Source organism: Lotus japonicus, chromosome 6 (assembly GCF_012489685.1).
Source record: "Lotus japonicus ecotype B-129 chromosome 6, LjGifu_v1.2".
Taxonomy (NCBI): Eukaryota; Viridiplantae; Streptophyta; class Magnoliopsida; order Fabales; family Fabaceae; genus Lotus; species Lotus japonicus.
In genome coordinates, this window is record NC_080046.1 from 54,302,423 (window position 1) to 54,320,785 (window position 18,363).

General features: G+C 38.3%; 2 protein-coding genes across 2 annotated transcripts; one reads left to right on the plus strand and one right to left on the minus strand.

The window, feature by feature from the left end:
* The first annotated feature begins 1,080 nt into the window (after positions 1–1,080).
* LOC130723063 (uncharacterized) lies at positions 1,081–1,874 on the plus strand. Its single transcript, XM_057573984.1, has one exon. The coding sequence runs from the start codon at positions 1,173–1,175 to the stop codon at positions 1,704–1,706; it is 534 nt and encodes a 177-aa protein (XP_057429967.1). The 5' UTR covers positions 1,081–1,172; the 3' UTR covers positions 1,707–1,874.
* Positions 1,875–4,161: 2,287 nt separating this feature from the next.
* LOC130723062 (plant intracellular Ras-group-related LRR protein 6-like) lies at positions 4,162–9,019 on the minus strand. The gene is made up of 3 exons (XM_057573983.1): positions 8,702–9,019; positions 8,415–8,584; positions 4,162–5,099 (listed from the first exon to the last, which is right to left on the minus strand). Exons 1-3 carry the CDS (start codon positions 8,933–8,935, stop codon positions 4,406–4,408), a joined length of 1,098 nt encoding a protein of 365 aa, XP_057429966.1. The 5' UTR covers positions 8,936–9,019; the 3' UTR covers positions 4,162–4,405.
* Positions 9,020–18,363: the final 9,344 nt, after the last annotated feature.

Below are 18,363 nucleotides of genomic sequence, written 5' to 3' on the forward strand. Positions count from 1 at the left end.
AAGACTCTGGTGCACACCGAGGGCAACAGAGGATTCCAGAAGCAAGATGGATTTCTCAATGATAATGAGAACCTAGCCTCTTGTATTTCAAGTTTAGTTCCTTGTTTTATAAGAGTTCACCTTAGCAACGTTCAACATAATGTGCTATCAGAGGTTGCACGTGAAGGTCACGTGTTAATTTAACACTCATTAAATTAAGGTGTTAATTTGACACTCATTAAATTAAGGTGTTAATTTGACACTCATTTTCATTTCAGAAAAGCATATTAGCGTCTCACATGTCACTTGCGCGAACTTAAGTTTTCCATAGAAAGGGGATGAAGTAGAAGCTTCGCCTTCACTGGTGCAGGCTCCACAATAGGTCTCCACCCATGTCTTCAATCGCTTTTCTGAAAAATGTCAATTGTAAGCCTTTAAAATTTATCTAGCTCATCTCCTAGGGTTAAAAAAAAATTTTGAAGAAAAATATATATATTGATGAGAAAAATGTGAAAGATATACAGTCCACCTCAAAAGGACCAAAAAACTAGCAAAGCCTTAAATGAGATTATAATACAATGGAGGTATAGACAGCCTCACAATATAATCATAACGTGTAAATTGTCATCCAAACAACTCAATATATACTAATTTTGTTGGCTTTGCACTATACATGTAATACATATCTTCCAAATTTCCAAATCAAAAAGAAATTATATGCTTGGTACAATCCACTTATTTTTAATCAAGACTTTGGTGAATTTCGCACAAAGATTAATTAAGAGAGTGTTGTTTATGTGTCTAAGATTCAATGAAGTATTGAACTTGATCCACCATTATGAATATGAGTAAACAAAAAGAAAGATTTTTTTAAGGGATCATTTTAGACTCGAGCATATATGATTAATTTACTAACATTTCTAACAACTAACATTTGCCTTAAAAAAAAACTTAGAGATAAAAAACAATTTGATAGTCAAAAACATTTTTTTTTAACAGAGAAAAGCTAAATGATTGAAATTATTTAATAAATTTCTTAGTTTTTATATAATAAGCTTAATAAACATTTTAAAATTAAATCGACTACATAAGAAGAAGAAAAAATCCATCTTAAACAAGTGAATGCCACTCCCACACTGACATAAATTTCCTCCTCTCTTCCAATCGACACCGCGAAACCCGACCCGCAAAAAATGCGACCCAAATCGGAGAACCCGGCTCAGCAGAGCTCCAACTCCGGCAACACCGACTCCTCCTCCGCCGCATCGATAGATCCGATCTTCCATCTACTTCGGATCCTCCCATTCAGCTTCCTCCGCCTGCCTCGCCTCCGCCTGAAGCTGCCGTCACTGACCCTCCCCTCCGCCAACCTCGTCTTCGCTTTCGTCCTCCTCACCTACTTCATGGTCGTCTCCGGCATCGTCTACGACATCATCGTCGAGCCTCCAGGCATCGGCTCCACCCAGGACCCTTACACCGGCGCCGTGAAGCCCGTCGTCTTCATGTCCGGCCGTGTCAACGGTCAGTACATCATCGAAGGCTTGTCCTCTGGATTCATGTTCGTTCTCGGCGGTGTTGGCATCATACTCCTCGATCTCGCTCTGGATCGCAACCGCGCTAGATCCGTCAAGGTTTCATATGCCTCCGCCGGTATCACCTCCGTTCTTCTTGCTTATGTAATGAGTATGCTCTTCATCCGTATCAAGATCCCTGCTTATCTTAGATGAATTCGCTTTCGTTTCGCATTCGATTCGTAGTTTGATTGTACCTGAGATTTTCGAATTTTCTAGACTCATAATTTGCTCTATAGGGTTACTGGATTGAAATGCTGATAGTAAATGGATCTGAATTTGGTGATGTTATTTATGTTCTAAGTGATTTAGTTGGATTGGTAATCCTTGAAATTGTGGTAACATTTTTCGCGCATATATGCATTGTTGAATTATGGGTTGTGTTACTTGTGGCTGAAACATGTTTGCCTAGGGGGGCAATGTTGCTTGTTGCTTCATGAACTGTGGCATCATCGTCCTTTTATGTGTGTATATGTCGATAGATACGATGTTTTCTTTGTTAATATATTAGTTTGATGTGCAAATGTGTGTCTTGGAATGGAGAGACATATTCCTATGTCACTCCGCTGTCTGAGTAGGATCAGAGGCCATTCTGGCAGAAAAATGCAACATTAAGCAGGCAAATTGGGAGTGCAGATTTGTCTATGGATTGGCTGTTTGTATTGTGGCTAATTGATTTTGTATCGATGCTTTTCTTGTTTACTGTGAGATGATCTTGCTTTTCCTCTTGCTCTTGCTCGTAAGGTGGTATACCTCTGATTGTGTATGTTCCATTTCCTGCTGTGTAGTCCTGCTCTCTTCAAATTGCAAATACTTCTTAAGATAATGCTGGCTTTTTTTTTTTAGTCATACATTTGCTATCTATTGTGCCCCATAGTCAATACTTAGTACTCAGAGGTACAGAACATGATAAACGTTTTTCAAGTCTGGCACCTTTTGGTTCAATTAAAAAGTTTTCCTCTAGAGTCAGACCATTGGCTCAAATTGTAATCAAGTCCCTCTGGGTATTGCTTGGTCCTGGGATTGGATTCTGACTCAGTCACATTGCCTTTTATTTAGCTTACTTCCCCCTATGTGCACCTGGTCGTTGGCCTCCTTTGTACCAAGAAAAAGTTTCTCTAGTCATTTCTTTGAATTAACATAATGCCAAAATTTACGTACCTGGACATAGTAGTTTATCTGAAGCACATTCCTTTTCATTGTTCATGGACTATGATAATCATTCCTTCCCTATATTTGGTTTAGGGTTGTTGTCATAGACATCAAATATACTTGATAATTGCACCCCTTTTTGTTGAATATGGATTTTCGTTATCATGTTATCATTTTTTTTACGGTTGAAATAAATTAAGGCTTTGATAGCCTAGATGCAGATTAGGGTTGATTACCACTGTCGCTGCTTTGCCCCTACCTTACCCTAGTATCCCACTCCCCATACTAAGTCTTAGGCCTAGGGGGGGCAGGGGGAAAAGGATTTAAGGTCACATTTGGATTTAGTGTTTGGGATGAGTGGGTGATAGAATTGGAAGCCACGGATAGATAGATAAGAAGCTGTTATGACTATGTACAAGGGCAATGTACGAAAGTCTTGAGGATGTAAAGAAAATACAAGTAGCCCATGTAAGAGCAGGGCTTCGTTTTCTCCCACACTTCCCCAACCTGCCTCTCTTCTCCCCTTGCCTTCCCTCGTATCCAAATTCCCAATTAATACTGTATTCCATCATTCTTCTTCTCCCTCTCCCATGGCACTTGGTTGTGGAATCCCCTTAATCACTCAACTGAATTTCGTCTCACCACCTTACTTCCAACATGGTCCAGTATAGGGCTTAACATTAAGGGTATTGAGTTCTTGTGGACTTGTGGCCATTACTTCTCAATTTTGACCCTTGTTCTTCACAATGATAGGTGTGCTAAATATGTAGCTTTGAACTTTTTTTATTCTCTCTCAGCATAATGTTAGGTTGTGTTTTTGTAACTTTACAAGCTGTTGAATTTTCTATACATATATCCATGTATTATATACTTATTTCTTTAATGCTTGAGATATGTTACTCAAGGATCAAAACTCATGAAATTTGGTGCATTATTTTTTCACTGCTAATGGTTGGTTTGCGCCATGGCAAGATATTTCTGTGTTCGAGTTTTTTTTTTCACTGATCCTTCTTATGTTGAGGCTGGATGCACTGTGCTCAGCGTTTGTGCTTAATCTAGTCAAAAGATGGAAATGGATACCAGAACTGATGGGATTAGTTTTTCACTTTTTTGCTCTGATGTGCTTGCTTTTACTTGCATATGGTGACTGCTTTCCAATCATCTTACTGCTATTTAGGTATTAATCCCTCAACCCAAATCCCCCCGTCTCCTTAGAAATTATATTTGCAAGAGCTGTTTTGTATCGATTGAATTTAACCACTTTGAAGTCTCGCAAATCAGTTACCTTCGAGTTTTTCTCGTTCGATTGCCAATGATGATCTGTTTCAAAGCAATTACCTTGAAGCTGCAATTATACTATTATAGATTATAGATTAGCACTGCGTCCCAAAAAGGAGCATGAACGCATCAAAGTTTCATGAGGCACCCACTTTGTAGTCTTGTTGATCAAGAAACCGGGGAAAGAAAAAACTAGACTCGCCCATTTTATTTTGTTTTCAGCTATTAATTTAACATCTGAATATACTTTATATAAATAGGCATACAAAGTTTCACAAACCACTCAACCATTTTCAAATCATATACATGCACTCTCCTATTCTGATACATACAACCTAACCAGCTATCGTCCCCATTCCTATATATCACACGCTTGATTGTAGAATTCAACACACTGAGTAAAACTCTTCAACAGACAGGGATTTTCAGAAGTATTCAGTTGCTTCTCGACTGAAGGAACGGCGGGGTGAGAATAGGCGAAGAGGTGAAAACTTCCCCAAGAAGCCTGGTGTAGCAAGACCATTGATGGGTTGATACTGAAGCATGTCGATACCTTTGTGTTCTGATCGTTTCCCTCTTCTCTCGTATCCATTGAAGGTCCCCAATTTAACCAGTTTCCTTATCCATGACCTCTTGGTTGGGATTTTATGTTCTGAGTTCATCTTATGGCACATGAATTCCTTAACCACATGTAGCCCCTGCTCCACCACTTCCATTGGAGGTGAAACAAGTGGGTTTCCTTCCACACTTAGCTTTTGGAGCTTCATGAGGCACCCAATGGAGTCAGGCAAGGTCTTGATATTGTTGTAGCTAACATCCAGTTCAACCAGGGACAGGAGGAGCCCTATGGAGTAGGGGAGTGTGTCCAGGTACCGGAAGTTCTGACTCACATTGAGGGTCTCTAGGTTGATGAGATTCTCAAGGTTTTCGGGGAGAGCTCTGAGACAGTTCAGGCGTGCGTCGAGAACCGTTAGAGCTGTTAGGTGAGAGGTAGAGCTTGGAAGGAGCACCAACTTGTTGGAATTGACTGCGAGCTTCTTGAGGTTTATGAGCTCAAACCCAATTGTGTCTGGCAGCTTGCTCAACTTGTTGAAATTGGCATTCAGTTCTTCTAAGGCACTGGTGGGTCAAAATTCATAGTTAGCACTCATTCATGTTAAAAAGAATGAACCGTCTAATCAATATGAACAAGATGAGGAAGTATTAACTATTAGGACTGTATGTATCTATAGTTGGATTTTTATGAGTTAAGCGTACAATATACATGAAATTAAATTAAAGATAAATATCGATTGTTGGATTTTTCATTTTTATGAGATAAAACATTCATGTTGAAATTAGACACATTCACATTTTAGTGGGTTAACTTTTTCAATAAAGTTTTATTTATTTATTTTGCAATTCATAAGACTTAGACACGATACACTACTTAAAAAAATAAAGTATGTACCACTTAAATCAACTAAATCATTCGTCGGTAAAAAATTGAAATTGGGACCATCTAGCCTCCTAGAGTCAGAGTCTTTGTTTAAGTCTCTGAATTTTCAACTAAAATATCAAGGACTTTAATACGCATTTACATCCATGCACCTTCAATTTTGTTTGATATACAAGCAAACTTTAATGACAAATAGAGCAGGGAGGAACTGTTCAAACTGTTATCTCAATTTAATTTGTGGTATCTCAGTTTAATTTCCTCTTATCGTATTGATTAAGCTGAGCTGATTCTTCATTCTTATAGGAAAAAAAGGAAGAACAATTTAATGATTACGGATTGACACAACTTGATATTTGATACTACTCCCTCCCTTCTTATTTTTTTTATAAGTAATATGTTATATTGAAATGAAGCACAAGGAGTACTTAAACCCAATACAAGTAGTAGAAAATAAGACGAAAGAAAATTAAAAAAATTACAAGGTAACAACAAAGATCCTACTACTAGAGCCCACCACCCACCACCTCCAAGGAGACAGATTAAGGAAACCATGCCTCATTTTGGACACGGAGGGAGTTTCCCACTTTCCCACTTTCCAACACTAATAACAAAGGGTAATTTTGGAAGCTTATTTTGATTTAAGACAAATTTAATGCATTTATCTAGTTTAACTACATTTCTTAAGCTATGTGAATTTTTTTTTGTTGCTTATAAATAGGACCGGAGGTAGTATTAAGCACGTGTAACCTTTCTCTTGACAAACAAATTAAAAAAATTACCAACTGTTTATAGGGATGACAACGGGTAGGATCAGGCACGGGTTTTACAATTACCAAACCCAAATCTTAGAACCCAAACCCAAACCCAAACACAAACCTTATGGGCGATAAAATGAAATTCATGCCCAAATCCATTGGGTTTCAGATTTACCCGAAACTCAAACTCATTAGTTACGTAGCAACTCAATCCAGAACTTACTTTCATATAAAAAAAAGTAAAATTCATAGAAAGAAAAAAAAAAAACAAATACTATTTATCATCCTCATCCATCACTAAAGTGAGACAACAATAGTTTAGAGTTTACTTTCTCAAACATACAAAAGTACAATTAATCATCAAACACTAAGAACAAAGTTTATAAATATATATATGTATGTGAGTTTTTTTGTAATTTTATGTTTCGAGTATCTTTGGGTTTGAGTTTGGGCGGGTATGGACACGGATTTAACTAATACCAAACTCAAACCCATAAATGGCTACTGTAACGGGCAAAACTCAAACCCAAACCCAAACCCAAATCCAATCAAATCGGATTTTGTCCGTCAAATCGAATCGGGTTCGGGCGAGTACCCATGAGTTTGGGCAAAATTGTCATCCCCAACTGTTTATGTATATTCGTATTATACTGTAATTAATATATAGTTTGTCATGTAAACATTTTATTCCTATCGTAAATATTTATTATTTTCACTAAAAGTATGCTTATTTAATACTTTAATTAAAAACATATATAATATTTAATGTAATAAGGATTTTTATATAAAAATGTCAATTCCCTTCTTGTAATTGTCAAGCTTTCCATGCTAAAGTTAAAAGTACATATTAAAAGTACATATGATGTTGGATTGTTGACTATCGTACACGGGATTTGATGCCGTAATTCCATGGCAAGAGAAAAATCAATAACAGAAATGTCACTTCACAAATTTCATCATCATACTAATAGACTACAACTAAATCCATATTTTTTTACCCATACTTATTTTTGCTAAAAAGAAAATGAAAACAGATTACAGAGTTAGTATAAAGAAAATAAATTATAATAAGAATTCTTTGGCATCAAATCAAAGATGACAATGAATTAGATTTAGATATATGGTAATATAGTATTTTTCCTTTGTACTTTTAGATAAGGTCGTTTAAACTCGTGTGAATTACTAATCCAAAATTCAATGAAACAATATGATTGTTAATAAATAAAAATTAATAAATAAAATATAGAAATTTTAACTAATTTATCTTCAATATGATTAAACGATGAGTTATTTAACCCAAATTTTTATGAGACATTTAAACAGTTACATTACCTGAATTTCTAATAATATGAATATGCTAATCCCATAATAGATTTATTATATAGATAAAATGTTAAAACATGATTTTTTTCAAATATAAAACATGATGTTATAACTTAATAGTATTAGGAAAAAATAACATAAATATTAATTAAAAATATAACATATTATTCAATTAAAATATATTTAAAAACACAGTACAAATAAAAAAAAAGTATTACAAATTATTCAAAAATTTTAATTATAAAATATAATAAATATATACACCTACCCAAATTGATATGAGGAATATTTGTTGGGAAAGGACTTACTCATTTGATAGGTAAATACCAACTCATTGTGAATATTTTTATGATCACTTTGTATCTAATCATTTTTCATAATAATTAAACAAAGCACCTTTCATTTTTTTTAATGATTTTTTTTATAAAAAAAGGGGTAATAAAACAAGTCAACATCTAAGATATATACACAAAATAGGTAGACAATTAAACTTTGGTTTGCAACATAGAGATGAATCATCTTTCTTATAACTGTTAATTTCATCTCTAGTGAAGTGGTTCTCCTAATCAATGTCAACTAATATGGCTTTATTGGTTAAATAAGATAACACACTAATCATCAACTTGGTTTGAAGTCATCACATGCCAAAAGAAAATAAAAGGAAGTCCAAAGCAGCTATCCACTGATCTAAGAATCTTAGCATCTTCAAGAAGAGTTATTATTGATGATGTGAAAAGTTCTCCACAACCCAAAAAGAGATGTAGAAAGGAGAATATATAGAGATCGAAAGGAAAAATGGACGAGAGCGAAATTAGGGATCTAGGATGATATAATAGAAAAGAGGTGTGGAATTGAAAAACATGGGTGCAATATTTTGTCATGAGAAATAGAAAAGGACAAGAAGTAAAGAAATTGAACCTGCAATTCTCAATGGTTTTGGGGAGGGATTCAATGAAGTTGCCAGAAACATTCAAGAGCTTGAGCTTTGAGAGGCAGCCAATGGAGTTGGGAAGAGATGTGAGTTGATTGGAGCGCACGTCCAACTCCTCCAAGTTCAGCAATCTCGCTGTTAACGACTCCGGTATTTCCTGAAATTAAGAGTCAAATGATTTTTTATATATTAATTTATAGAGAAACTCTTTTAATTTATAAATCAGATATTTTTCGATAAAACGATAGTTACATATGTGAACGTACGAACATACCTGAAGATTGTTATTAGACAGGTCCAATTTGCTAATGGTAGCTAAATCAAGTGAAGGTTTAGGAAGAGAGCTCAAGGACAAGCAACTCAAGTCCAGTATTTGAAATTGAAGCTTCTCTTTCTCCATGTTGGTGGTTTTGTTCTTCTCTGATTTCTCCTTCTCCTTCTTCCTCATCAACATGGTATCCATCTTCACCGTTAGTTGATGTTGATGATGAAACTGTTGCACCATCATAGATAATTGATAAGGAGTTGTAAACAATATACCTGATAAGAAAGAGAGAAAGAGAGAGAGATAGGAAGGGTTGTGAAGAATGAGAGAAGAGAAGGAGTTAGATATTTATTTATATAGAGGGAGGTGACAAATTAATGGTTTAATTTTCAAAGTGGTGATGGATGAAGGAAGAGAAAAAAAATAAAAAATAAATAAAGAGAGTAAAATAAGAATAGTGTGTAGTAGAGGATGAACGTACGGATGAGGACGAAGAAGAGAGAGTAATGACGTGTGGATGAAAGTACAGGAAGGAAAGTAAGTACCGTATAGAGTCAGGGTTTGCTGCTGCTGCTTACATAGCCACGTTACCACTTGATCCTCCTACCACCTACTGTTTTCCAGTTTAATTTAAACTAATACAAAGTCAGAAAACTGTTAATATTCTCTTGTCTTGTGAAACAATTTCAATGTCAGCCCCCTATTCATTATTATATGATTTGATTCTTCTACATTTTTATGAAATTGAGATATATATGTGTCATCTTCAACTAATTTTTTAAAAAATTTAATTTTAAGTTTTGGTTTCGAATTATGTCTTTTAAATTTTAATATTATATCAGAGCTTATTATATATTTGTTAAAATGCAACCATTCAAGTATATGAGTTGTATGGATGAATACATATTTCACAATTCATAAAAAAGAAACATGGTGTGGGAAGAGGGTGTTGAGTTAGGAGGAGGAGGAGAAGAAGAAGGAAAGAGAAATGATTTAATTGAATAATCATATCTTCACACCTTAAAAATGAGGTGTGGAGAGGTGGATGAAGAGAGATAGAAAAAAATGAGAAAAAAAGTAAAGATGTGACATATGATTTAATTGATAAAAAAAAGAGAAATAAATAAAAATGAAGGTGAAAAAGAAGTCGAGATGTATGTATATATTATAATTCGACTAAATTTGATAAAAGAGAATTACCAAGACTAACACTAATGTAAAAGTTACACTTGGAAACATATATCTAACTAGAATTGTCAGGTGGGCAGGTGAAAGAATGAAAAATATTTTTAAAATGACTTATGACATCATAAAAGATATTTTCAATCAAACAAAATTTTCGGTGCACTGGGAGAAGGTGGGTGATTCCTTGTGGAAAGTGGTTAGAGAAGCTTTTGCTACCGGACAGGTGGACAGGAAATTGATGGAGATTCTCCTTGTGTTAATTCCCAAGGTGGATCACCCAGTGACGGTCAAGGAATTCAGGCCTATTAGTTTGTGTAACGTGACATATAAACTAATCACCAATGTGTTGGTCCATCGCATTAGGCCTTTCCTTGATAATCTCATTGGCCATATGCAAAGCAGTTTTCTTCCAGGAAGGGGCACCATGGATAATGCTTTAGTGGCGCAGGAGGTGATTCATCATATGCATGTCTCTTCCGCTCGTCAGGGGACTTTAGCTTTTAAGATAGATTTGGAAAAGGCATATGACAGTGTATCTTGGAGCTTTTTAAGGGAGACTCTCGTTTTGTTTGGCTTCCCAGGTAGCTTGGTTGAGCTCATCATGTGTTGTGTCACGTCCTCTGAGATCTCTATTTTGTGGAATGGAACCCGATTGCCCCCCTTTAAACCAGGTCGTGGTTTGAGACAAGGGGATCCGTTGTCTCCTTACCTCTTTGTGCTTTGCATGGAACGGCTTTCTGTTCATATTCAGAAGTTAGTAGACTGTGGAGATTGGAGACCAGTGAGAGTGTCGCCAAACGGTCCGCCCATCTCTCATCTTTTCTTTGCAGATGACGTGCTCCTTTTCTGTCAAGCCACCATTCCTCAAGTCAATCTGGTTGCTCTGGCCTTGAAGACATTTTGTGATAGTTCAGGGCTGAAGGTTAACATGCAAAAGTCAAAAGCTATAACTTCGAAGGGGGTTAGATCAGAAGTTCGTGATGAAATTTCGAGCATTGCTCCAATTCCGTTTGTCAGGGATTTGGGGAAGTATCTGGGGTTCCCTCTGCGTGGGGGAAGTATGAGAGGAGGAGCTTTTAATTTCTTGTTGGATAACATTCAGAAGAAATTGGCTTCCTGGAAAACTAGCATGCTAAATATGGCGGGGAGGGTGTGCCTAGTCAAGTCGGTGATGGCGGCAATTCCGACTTTTGTTATGCAAGTATATTGGCTTCCAAGGGGTTTGCTAGCTAAAATGAATCAATCTATGAGAAGCTTTATTTGGGCAAAGGGAAGCAACCAGCGAGGCTGGCATAGAGTAAGCTGGAACGGGCTAACCCAAGACAAAGAATATGGTGGATTGGGAATCCGTGATATGGTAGCAACGAATACGGCGCTGCTGGGGAAAATATTTGGGGTATGATTCATAAACCAGGTAAATTATGGGTGCGTGTGATGCAACAAAAATATTTGTCCGGAACACCAGGGTCCAATGTTCTTCAAGCGACTACCCGTCAAACAGCTTCACCAGTTTGGAAAGGTATGCTTAAGGCTAAGGAGATTTTGAAGCCGGGATTCAGGTTTAGAGTGGGGAATGGTCAGACGTCTATCTGGTATGGAAACTGGAGTGGGAAGGGTAGGATTGCAAATCTCATACCTTTAGTGAACATAGATGACACTGAAATGAAGTTGATCGATGTAATCGAGCATGATAGCTGGAATTTAGACCGATTGTATACAGTCTTGCCAACTGAGATTAGGGAGCTTTTTTCACAAGTACATCCGTCTCGGGCACCCAATCAGGTTGATGCGTGGATTTGGGATCCTAGCCCTACGGGGTGCTACTCTGCTCGGGAGGGCCACATGTGGCTAAACGGGCTCATTCATGATAACCACGACGGTAAACACTGGCAGTGGGTGTGGAAGCTTAAGGTTCCGGAGAAGTTACGTCTGTTTGTGTGGTTGATCTTAAATAATGCAATTCAAACAAATGAGAACAGGTATCGCTGCCACATAGCTCAATCCCCAGCTTGCTCCCGGTGCTCAGCTCCTGAGGAAACATTGCTCCATTGCCTGCGGGACTGTCCTCATTCGCGGGAGCTATGGTTGCGGTTAGGGGCGATGGCTTGGAGAGCTTTTGCTAGCATCGAGGTGGAGGTGTGGCTTTCGTCCTTGGCCCGGAGCAGACATGCCACAGCGTTCCTCGCAGGGCTTTGGAGTGTCTGGCGATGGCGGAATAACATGTGCCTGGAAGAGAAACCGTGGACGCTGCAGGAGGCTTGGGGGCGTCTTTGTCACGCTCATGATGAGATTTTGCAGACTTCCCAGGACTGGACACCGGGGGGTTTGAGGGTTTACTGTGTACCAGATGGCGACCTCCAGAGAGTGGGTGGCTCAAAGTGAACGTGGATGGCAGCTTCTTGGAGGAGAAGGTTCGCATGGGTGCCGGCGGTTTGATCAGGGATGAGAATGGTGGTTGGCGGACAGGTTTCTTATGGTCAGGGGCAGGAGGTTCTGCAATTCATGCTGAGCTTCTAGCCATGCGAATGGGCTTTGAATTTGGGCTACAGAAAGATCCTCTGCGAAACGGATTGTGCTAACGTGCTTAGCCTCATCCAGGATGCCAGCAACTTTGCAGTTTTGCCACTGGCTGAGGAGGTGGTGAGATTGATAGCTCGGGCTTGGGAGGTTAAGGTGGTGTAAGACCCAAGATTTTAAGCTTAGGATAAGTGGAAGAGATTTCCATTTACGATTAGGGTTGATGTATTGTGAAGGGAAACCTGAACTAGAGTTTACCAAATGAAATAAATTTATGAAGGAGAAAGTTCAGGAAAAGTCAAAGGATTGCATCATGATCGATAAAAGTTATAGCACGATCGTTACACGCTTAAACCTAGGTCAGAAACTCTAGAATATAGCTAATTTTCACTTATAGGCACGATGGAAGTTAATTCCAAAAATCTTCAGAGAAATGTTAGAACTTCTCTTTTTTCCATTTATCAAAATCATTTCGAGGCGAAACTCTAGGATCTACGAACGTCCGATTCCAATCATCGGAAGTTTGCCGAAACCGAAACCCTGGTATTTCAAAACCCTAGAATTTCTCGACAATGAAGACTTTTTCTTTTCAGAGCTTCAAATGAAGATTCTACACGCGTACACCCATTTCTCTTGATGATTTCAATCTTTCTTCAGAAGGAAGTTTTCCATTCCGACATTCGATGCAAAAAGCAACTTATCGGGTAAAATAGTTTTACACCGATTATGCATTAGTTGCCAAAAATACAAGGAGACATCTTTTTAGTTTTGGAATTCTTTTGCCAAAACATATCTTAGGATTCACGGAGAATGACGCCGGAAAAATCAGATTCGCGAAACTTTCATTTTCCCGCGAATTTCCATCTTCTATATATAGCAAACAAGTGAGAAAAAAACACAAAACTCCTCCATTTTCTCTCCTCAAGGCCGCGAGCTTCACCAAGGAAGAAGGAAGAAGAATTTTCTTCATTACTTGCTTGATCGTCGATCAATCAGTTGCTGCTTCAAGGCTTCGAGGTATAGTCGCTAATCCTTACCTCTGATCGCTTTTTCCATAGCTTTTCTGTAGGCTTTTCTGAGCTGATAGTTTATGGGTTTTTGCAAAACTATCCTGAATCTTTCATTTCTGATTCTAAACCTCTTCCTTACATGCCCAAGATCACTTCTGCCGGGTTAGATTTTCCGTTATGTCGCCGGAATTCCGCCGGAATCAATTTTAGCCTAAAATACCCATTTTTGGAGTTTTTGGAGTAAAGCTTCAACCTTTAGGCTGAAAACTATCGCCTTAGCTTAGTGCTAGTAGGATTAGTTGTCATAAACGTCGTTGGTGACGTCCCTGCAAAATTTAGTTTTTGGGATTTCAGTTTTTAAAATCCTAAGTTAAAAATCATGACCAAAATACCCCTGCGACAGTTTTTGATCCGATAATTTTTCCGAGTTCAGAATACCCTTAGTTACGGCTAATGAAAGCATAGGAACCAAGTTTGATCGAAGAAAAATCGAGTCTCCTAATTGTGTAAAGTGGCCGAACCTATTAGGGGGGAGGAGGAAAATTTCCTTTTCCGAAAACTTGTCTTTCGCGCTAGATTATCGTACCTTAGAGTATAGATTACTTCGTGTAACCTTAGTAAGTATTGATAGCTTAGTTTCCGATAGATTTTGATTGATTTCTGTGATTTTGTTCTAAAGGTGCTTTTGAAGAGTTTCCTGAGGAACAACACTTTGAGTGTGAGGAAGCGTTTGACGATCATTCTGGAGAACCTACAGGTGAGGGCATCTCACTGAATCTCTAGTTAATGCTTAGGGTCGATGCTTTCGACATTGTTTACTGTTTATGCACTGGATTGTGTGTGATTGGAAAATGTTTTCTGAAGCTTCGGCTAACAATGTAGATGATTCATCTACTGAATGTTTTTGAGATTGACTTACATGCTATGTGCTATGTGTAGGACTGTTCATGGTTCTCTGAGAACCGAAGCTAACCAAGAACCGAACCGAAAACCGAACCATTCAAGAACCGAACCTTTAAGAACCGAACCGAACTCGAACCTAAATTGAAAAACCGGTTCGGTAACCGAACCAAAATATCAACTACCAATTCAGGTTCGGTTCGGTTCGAACCATAGTATATCGGTTCGGTTCGGTTCGAACCATCTATAAATATGCATATTTTACCGAACTGGTTAACCAAAATTTGAAACCGGTTCGGTTCGGTTCGAACCATACTATATCGGTTCGGTTCGGTTCTCTCAAACCAAAATTTTGGTTCAGGTTCGGTTCGGTTCGGTTCAAGCAAAGAACCGAACCATGAACAGTCCTAGCTATGTGGGTAATCTAGGATGTGTGGTGCATGCCTTATATGCTAAGTGCTATGTGGTTATTGCTTAATATGTTGATATATGACATGTTGATTGACTGTGATGATGTAATTATGCTATTGCAATGAAATCTGAGATTCTGTATAGTGAGAATAGCGGGCAGGTCATGCCGATTTTTATTTGAGAGTTTTGAGAAAGTTTGATAGGACGAATGAGATTCGGGCCTTGTTATGGTGTTGTATGGATCGAGACATTCTCTGGTGTCATTTGGGGATTAGGAGATCCCGAGAACTTATAGGATTTGCGATAAGACTAAAAAGGATATTATTTTGAAAAGAAAACTCATAAGACATTAAACAACCTCTAAATCTTTAAATAAAGATAATAAACTCGAAAGGAAGCTTCAGATGCAAATCTTAGTTTTCGGAAAATGAGAAGTGTCGTCGGATCCAATCGTTGAGGAAGTTGAGAAGTGTTGAGTATGTTGATGCTCTTGTGCTGTTAGAGCAACTATGTGTTGTTGGGCTATCCTGGGGATAAGTCCGGGAAACCGTTAGTTTCCGAGAGTGTGATACTCTGTGCCCGTTGAGCAGTTGTGACCATCGGATTGAGATGAGTCGGATGATTTGGAGAATCATCATGAGTTACTATGTTGATGTGAAGAAGTGTCTTTTGTCGCAGAATCGACTTTACCTTAGGGTAAGTTTTTAGAGACATTAATTTAGCTAGAACACGTGGCGACGTGTCGAGTGAGGTCGGAGACGTTGTTTGGCTAATCACTGCATTGCATGCACTCATTAAGTGGTTTAAACACGGCGAGATACCGGACCACGGCGGATTCCAAAATTGGTTATAAGACCAGGATTTCCGCGTAAGAGCGCTGCTAGGTGACTCTTAGTAGCAGACCGAAATGGCAGGCCTTCGGGCTTTATGCTGATCTGACTACCGCTGATGTTGGAGTAAGAGGCACGCGGGCCGAAATGGTCCCACCGTGGCTGGTGTTAGGGCTGATCCGTTGATGTCCATCCGTTCCGGATTGCATATTGGTTGACTGGGTTAACCTGCATATCATTTCATGCAACATGCATACTGACTTAGTTGATGAGTGTGTTTTGATACTTGTTAATCCTATTTGGAACATGTTAAGTGTTTTTAATGTCGTTTATGTTATTGTGAAATATGCAACCCTAGGATGTCATCTCTAGCTATAAGCCTAAGTGGCTATTTATTATCTGTACCTATTGGGCTTATTATTTAAGTAATTCTTTGGAGTTGACCCTCGCGTCTTCTGTGTGTGCTTTGGCGGACAAACGCCCTTTGTCAGATGTCCATGGCGGACTAGATCATGATGGTTCACCCTTCGGGGGGAACTAGAGTTGAGATGCTGGAACCGGAGCGCATCGCGGTAGCAAGAGGAGGACGGATGGTGTACATAGACTTGGTCGTTCTGGATTTTGAATTCGGACGACGATCATGTTAGCATGTAGGATTGAGTGTTAGTGTGAGCTCCTCGAGATGGCATTAGTTTAGGAGTAGAGTCTTAGCTCTGAACATCATTTGTTTTTCTTTGGGAACAGGGTAGTTTCCCACCTATAACTTTTTGTGTGGTTTCTTTACGGGGATCACAGAGAGTTGGTTGGACTTAGAAGGTCTTGTTTTAGGCCGATGGGCCAGCTTATTCTCATTTTTTAGGGATAGTGCTGCGAACACTTGACCTTTCTTTTGGTTTGTATATTTTGCCTACGGACGCTACTTTCTTACTTCCCGTCACTGAAGGTTTACTCGTGATGTGGTTAGCTACTTACAGCGGGGACTGTAATTATTATTGTATATTAGTTTCTGATTTTCCTTCGCATTAGAGTTTTATTTAATTCATTCTTGTCTTAGTTATTATTACTATCGAAAAAAAAAATATATTCACGTTTTTCCGCATTAAGTTTATTTTTGGTTACTAAAGTGACGCCACCGAAATCGGGGTGTTACAGGTGGAGATAATTCCAAGAGAGTGTAATACAGCAGCAGATTGTATGGCTCGCCACGCATCTAGTGAGGATGAGCAGAGGTTCACCACGTTGGATAAACCCTTCCCTGACTTGGAAACTATTATCCTTAGGGAATCCTTAGTGATTCCAGTTTCAGTTCCTTAGTTGTTATTTCTGTCTATTTTCCGATGAAGAAAAAAAAAATTCGGTGCACTAAAATTGTGAATTCTTTTACAAATATCATTTTAGATTAGAGTGCACAAGTTAAAGACCAAAAATATTTTTAACCCGGCCCTTTAATATTTTATACTCTAAGATTACATATTAATTTACTTTTTTATTTGAGGTGTAAAATATAAGTTATATTTGAAAGAGTTTAATTTTGATGCACCGACGGTGTAAAGATTTTTTACACCGTCAACCAATTAGATTTCAAGGATGTGACATGTCAATTAAAGAAATTAAATGAAAAGAGAGATATTCTCAAATCCTTAAAATCTGATTGGTTGACGGTGTAAAAAAACTTTACACCATCGATGCATCGAACTTTTTCTCTATTTGAAAACATTAGTTTGGGTCATGAGTTTAATTTATATGTAAATTGACGAATTATAATGGATGATTGTGTAATTTCATTTTACATTGTTGGTATTAATCCCGTGGAAATAACTATGTACCAAAAAAAAAACTATGTACTCTATGCATTATGGGTGGGTTAAAATACTGACTATATCTATATATATTATAAAAGAACAACTTCTAGCATGACGTGTCGCTCTCACAGGCCAAGTTAGTGACGTGTCGCTCCGAGATTAATTCTAACTTAATTATTTACACGTCAGCTTTTCCACCTATTAATTCTCATTTAATAATTTACACGTCAGCTTTTCCACCTTGGCCCTATTTGCCCTTACCTTATTTCTCCTGATATTTTACACGTGCTAAACCTAAACTCTTCCTCCTCCTCTTTCAATTTGCGCCGCTCACCATCAACGTATTATTCTAATAATCTAATCTGAAATCTTCTTCTTCCTCCTGTGACTTTGTTTCTCTCTACGCCCAAACCCTAACGCCACCAAGCTTAATTCATACGTTCACCGTTCTTCTTCAACACTCTTTCTTGCACGGTTAAATTTTTTCCACATGTGCCCTGATTTCTCCAAGCTCTTCCTCCTCCTCTTTCAATTGCGCGGCTCCTCTCACCTCTTCTCATTGACTGCTCATCGGTGAACCTGACTTAAGGTTGTGCACGGTGGAGAAAACCGAGAAGCAGAGATGATGCTTTCGGATTCTAATCTGAAATCTTCTTCTTCTTCCTCTGACTTTGTTTCTGCAATTCATCGCTCATCTGCGCCCAAACCCTAACTCCAGGTACTCCTCTTATCATGTTATTGCCTTTTCTGCTTCCACTGTTAGTCTGAAACTCATTCACTCACTCTGTTTCGGCCATTCTTGATGTCAAGGTTCACTTTTCTTCGACTTGAGAGAGTAAGGATGAAAGGAGTGAAGACACCACAAGGGAAGAGGAGATGAAGACAGGAAAGGAGCGGGAGTGGCTGCGTGTTTTGGCGTCGGGTGAGGAAATGGCGATACGAGCTCGCACGTTTCTGGTCCGCTTTAGCAGGTCACACCGTCAGGAAGCTCAACGTCAAGGAGAGAACCAGAACTG